A 6,000-nucleotide genomic window follows, 5' to 3' on the forward strand; every position below is an offset into this window, starting at 1 on the left:
TTAAGCAGGGTAGAGTACAATGAGCTTTTCTTGCCAATTGAAATGGATTCTTAAAGTCGAAATATTGAATAATTTTTGTCTCTCCAATTATTAATTAATGGGGGAGTTTTATTGTTTCATGTTTATATACTGAAAAAAACCATGCTTCAAGTAAATTTAAGATCTTACTAAGATTAAAGGGTTATTTGCATAAACTCATAGTTTCCCATCAGAAACCACCAAAAATATATAATAAAGCAAATACATAAAAATCAATAGCAGTTATGTGTTGGTTCTAAAAAGACAATCAATCACCATTTCTGTCAATCCAGTCTTAGCTAAAAAAAAAAAAACGAAAAGAACTTATATAAACTGACATGACATAGTTTGATACTTTATTCATTGGTAACTAGCTATGAAAAAAAGATGAGATTTTGAAAATGAGAAAGTGATCATGCTCAGAAACATCAAAATAAAAGCAAAAAAAGTGATTCAATAAAAACAAAACAATACTTCAATTTTAAAAAATGCATTAATTGCTCCTCGATAGAATAACTGTTACTGAAAAGTAGTTGAACCTTCTTGCTCAAGCTAAACAGGTTATCAGTTCACCTACTTACATAAGAATGGGATGGAGGTCGCTTATACTGGAGCTGGTGCTTGTTGTCTTTTTTCTCATTGTCAGTTTGGTTAGTATTCTTCTTGTTGACATCCTAAAAGCAATTTTAATTAACTTTTTTAAATATTTTCTACAAAATCATTACTATAAAAATAAAAATGAATAATAAACATTTAAGCTTATACTAAAATTGTTCTCTAACACTTTGAATGGGAAAAAAAAAAAAAAAATTCTGCTTCTCTCGTTCGTAATAATTTTTTCAAAAGATCATAATGTTCCTGCTTGTTAGATTGTGGGTTTAGGTCAAAACCTGACACTAACTCTCTAACTGAGTATAAATAAATATTTTAATTAAAAGACTTAACAGACTTAGTATCAAAATGTAAAGTATTGTAATTTAGAATATTCTGTGGTGTGATGGACAGATTGATGAAATGTCAGCTTCTTAACTGAAGAATCACAGCTTTATAGTCCATCACTGATAATAAGTCATACACTGCAGCATTATTTGACAAGTAAGAAAGCAAGTAAAAAAAACATTAAACAAAGCTGCTCAGCTATGTAGAGCTAGATTAACTATAAACTGTGTAGGTAGCTTTTTGAAAGTGGATATTGGATTATCTCAGAACAGAATAAATGAATGACTGACACTTTAACTATTTGTAAGATCAAATAAATACAATAGTTACAGCAAAAGAAAATATTAAAAAATAACAAAATATTTGATAGAAAAAACTGTGATAGAAAAAGAAACTGTACAATATATTGTCTGGCCAAAATGTTGGAGCATCAGCCCAACGTTTGAAAGATCAACAGTTAACATCCCACTTCTAGTGATAGTTAACCAGGATGTTTGAAACACAATGTAGCATCAGTAATGATATGTATATGGGACTGTTAATAATCTGACTATAAATGGCTGTTAATAACCTAATGGAATTGTTAATAACCTAGCTATAAATGGCCCAAACTACTTGCTGTAAATAACTAACACAGTAAGATATACAGTCGATAAGGCTACATGTGTTGAAGAAATACATTAACAAAATCTAATTTTTCCTGACTTATAAACAGCACATGTTTTTATTTTAAACTTTCAATCTTTTTGATTTTGAAATTTGGTCTGCAAGATTCTATTCTGTATTTTAGGAGGATCATTACACCAATAATAAACACATGCATTGGTTCTTTTTCACTTCTTTATTATTTGTTAATTGGTTTACTATTTAACCAACTAACTAATTGATTATTTCATTAATCATTCAGTAAATCAATCAATGATTTATGTTTGTCAATGCCCTTTCATTGCCATTTGTGACCTCTTAAATGACATGCACTCTCTACACCAGGTCAATTTCAAATCTGTCTCTTTCAGTCTTGTCAAATATAAAGCCCTATAATTTTAATGACATCAAGTATCCCCTTTACTATATAAAGTAGTAGCTTAACCCTGGACAGTTATTGACCTTCTATAAAGCACAAGTGCTAACCTGCTACAAAATCAAATGCTGCACGCAAATTTGGAATAGTTTAACTGCTATAAACATTCTCACCTGCATCTACAAAGGATATTTAACAGACTGGCAAACTTTTACTCACCCATTAGTCCACAAATCAACTAGGTAGCCTCTATGTCACCATTTCACCTACTAGAAACATCAACCAAATCTTCCTCAAACCACAACCTATCATCTTAATAAAAGACACATTTGGGAATATAGTATGGGATACATATTCCTGAAAAAAGACAGAATCATCATCTCTTGGATGCCTCTGAGTATATTTCTACTTAAATAGAGCCAACTTGAGGGCCAAATCATAATCACCCCCACACTAAGCTTACCAATGTGTTGTACAAACCCTTTGTCTCTTCTACCACTACTAAAATGGTTCCTGTTCCCCTCAACAAGAAACAGCTTATAACTACCATTCGAATTTTAATGCACCTGCCTTTTCTTCCTCTAATAATTTCTGCTGTCTCACCTAACTGAACCATGTGTTAAATAATTTTCCCAATCCCTTAATCTTCTAATGCCATTTTTTTTTTTTTTACCTTAAAGTCATCATCCTGCAGAAGAAGCTAGCCATTAGCAGTATTAACCTTACCCATCTAGAGAAAACCCACAAAGGCCATAGGCACTGCTATCCTCTTTGGACTAAATAATAAAAAATAATAAAGCTTCCTACAACAAGGGGGGGGCTGAAAAGTGTCTGGCTTTAAGGGTGCTGCAAAAGGCTTGGTTGGAGACCAAACCTTCCAAGTTCTTTTACAGGGCTTCGAGAAACTGAAAAACTGCAGTAATAAGTGTGTGAATCTGAGAGGGGAATATGTTGAATAAAATCATAGTTAACTGATCCTCCTGAAGCCATGAACTTTTCAGTATCCCCTTATACATGAAGTAAGAGAACAGTGGTACAATAAATGAGAACTGCAGAGAGCTTGCAGAGCTCACAACTTCCTATAGGTAAAACTTGTTCTTTTAGGAAAGAAGAGACATCTTTCAAGCATTTAATCCTTTGGTGACCATATTTCTGTTGAGATGCTCTGTGTTTCTTTCAATTAATTTTAAATATAACAAAGAATTTAGTAAAATAACTTAGTTATCATTAAGCTAGTGTTAGGAACATAAATTGTGACTAAGATTTGGTGGAAGATTTTAATACAGAACTTTTGAAAACAAGACATCTGTACTATAGAGCCAGAAGCTATTTCAGGTGAGTTGCTATCAAAAGGGTTATAGTGAGACGTGTTAGCACTATTTTGTTGTGGCAGCATAGCACAATCATGCTAGGCTTATTTTATCCAATTACTACTGGCTGCAGAAGGATACCTGTGGCAACAAGCATGCCAGTTTTGAAAGGCAAAAAATCAGTTGCTGATAAAATGTTGATTGATCATCCAGATGATAAAGACACATTGCTGATTTAATGCCAATTAGAAAACATCATCTTTTACTGCTATGGGATTGCTACCTCACTTCACAACTAAGATATGCAACTCCTTGGATATTTTGCACCAGTTACATCTTGCAGCTCTCAAGTACCGAATCTAAATACCTCAGATGTTATGGAGAAATTAATTTATGTCTTACACTACATCCTGTTTGACTTGAACGCTTAATTACCTCATGATGTGCTTTCTATTATCACATGTATGATCAAAGAATTGTTATGCTTATTAATAAAAGAATATTGCCTTCTAATATTTGTCTTTACATTCATGTAAAACATACATTCATACATTACTGGAAGTCTTCTTACACACAATCCATATACTTCCCAATGGGTTAATGCTATGAAAATTGGACTAAATACTAATCTACCATAATACTATCATAATCATCATCATTGTTTTGATGTCCACTTTTCTATGCTTGCATGGGTTCAGTGATAGTGGGTGATAAAAATGAAAATTTTAAATCAAATAAATATAATAATTCAAATTTTGAATCAGAAGCAGCTCTAATAATGTAAACATTACCAATGTCACATATTTAATGTATGTGTTTTGGTTATGTGCTTATTGACTGCAGGATTTATTCAGGGAGAAGTCCTTTTAAGACAGTTGCTTCTAATTCAAACTTTAATTTTGTTTCACTTGTGCAGCACTTTTGCACATCAGCAGATAAATTTGACACTATTTGCATATACACCTCTGACCAGCAATTCAAATTCACTTCAAGGTGACTTGGATATATGGTGCTGACATACTGAAATAACAGTGAAATATCAATATCCACTGTTCTTGATCAACTACAAGGCAATTCATTTCATCTGGTTAGGGATATATTTTTAACATTTGACATCTTAAAGGGACTTTTACCTAGACAAATCCAGCAGCCAATAAGCACATAAAGAAAACGTGTTAAGTATGCAATATCAGTAATATAATAATTTTAAATTTAAAAAGGCTAAAACCATCTCTATTCATTGCAAGAATATTAGTTTATACATGCCTCTTGAAGTTGTCCAACAGCATGAAGAATAAGACTTTCCTCATCAAGATATATTGGTTCACCAATTTCCTTATATGGCAAATGTACTGGGCAATAAAAGCCTTGACTGGAAAGTTGTTGTTGCCGTCGAGTGTAATTAGCTTTGCGAATTTCATCACGAGTTGGAATTGTTGCATTATATATAGTAGAACTTCGAGCTTGTATTTTAACACTTTTGTGATTAGCAGTTGGTACAGGTATGCATTTCACATAGTTTCGAGGATCACTGTTTGCAACAGGCATTGTACTGGTTTATCTGCAAAATATGAAAAACATTGTCAACATTAACATTTTAGTGCATCTTTTTTCTTTTTTATTCCATGAGATAGACAGGTTTTCCATGCAATATATTAGTTTCAAATTTTTGGCACAGGGCCAGTAATTTTATGGGTTGAGTAAGTAAGTCGAATGCATTGACCCCAAAGTTTAACTGGAATTTATTTTATCAACCTCAAAAGAATGAAAGTAAAGTCGATCTCAGCAGTATTTGAACTCATAACATTAAAATGGACAAAATGCTACTAAGCATTTTATCTGGCATGCTAACAATTCAGCCATCTTGCCACCTTTTTCCCTGAAATATATTGTCAATCATCTTAATCATTCAACACTTCTTATAAAACCCAATGGTTCTACTTTTTCCATGTCTTCTACAGTCTTCTGCTTCCACAGGTACACTTCACTAATAGTATACAGTAATTTTTTTTTCACATACCACTCAACAAATATTTGCATCACATTTATACTAGTGCAGTCATTTCTCTTGCACAGTTTTGTTGCCTTCAATGCTCAACTATGTTCTCAGCTCACTTGTGTTCTTTTTCTTTTGCAAATTCACATTACACAATTCAAACAAATCATACCATATTTCCCTTCAGCCTCAGCAGAACTACAACAGTCACTATCCATCTCTAACAACCCAGCAGTATCACTCTCATAATTAACATGCTTAGAAGGAAAGTATGTTTCTTGTAAGCAAGGGACAACTGCCAATCAGGTAATAAAAATGTTTATATAATTTTACAGCTGTGTGTTCCTAAAGAGTAACCTTCTATGAATGACTAACCCAGCTAGTCACAAGCAACATAGAAGAATAGGACTGTGGCTATAGGCTAAGGCTATCACAACTGAACAAGTTTAGAAGAAGTAAAAGAAAGCAGTTAGCAAGGAGGAATACCAATAAGAAGAACACCTGGTGTATCTAGCCAGGAGAGAAGCTGATAGTAGAGGATGCCTAATTATTATACTCAGTAGTGTAATTGCCACGCAATAACCAGCACTTGTGTATTAAAAAGGTATTCTACCAGCACAACCTCTAACTCTCTTCAAATTACACACACAGACATATATATATATATATATATATATATATACATCCATATATATATACATATATATATATATATA

At 32.6% G+C, this 6,000-nt stretch overlaps 1 protein-coding gene across 2 annotated transcripts in view; it reads right to left on the minus strand.

Moving 5' to 3' along the window:
• The window catches only part of LOC106876649 (coiled-coil domain-containing protein 60), a 45,434-nt gene that overhangs the window by 30,563 nt on the left and 8,871 nt on the right, over positions 1 to 6,000 (minus strand). For both annotated transcript variants that reach the window (XM_014925264.2, XM_014925263.2), the window contains exons 3-4: positions 4,555 to 4,849; positions 600 to 692 (exon numbers count right to left, since the gene is read on the minus strand). In XM_014925264.2, the coding sequence (XP_014780750.1) occupies positions 600 to 692; positions 4,555 to 4,836 (375 nt within the window). In that variant the 5' untranslated portion in view covers positions 4,837 to 4,849. The remainder of the gene's footprint in view (positions 1 to 599; positions 693 to 4,554; positions 4,850 to 6,000) is intronic.

The sequence above is a fragment of the Octopus bimaculoides genome, chromosome 3, assembly GCF_001194135.2.
Source record: "Octopus bimaculoides isolate UCB-OBI-ISO-001 chromosome 3, ASM119413v2, whole genome shotgun sequence".
In the NCBI taxonomy this organism is placed as follows: domain Eukaryota; kingdom Metazoa; phylum Mollusca; class Cephalopoda; order Octopoda; family Octopodidae; genus Octopus; species Octopus bimaculoides.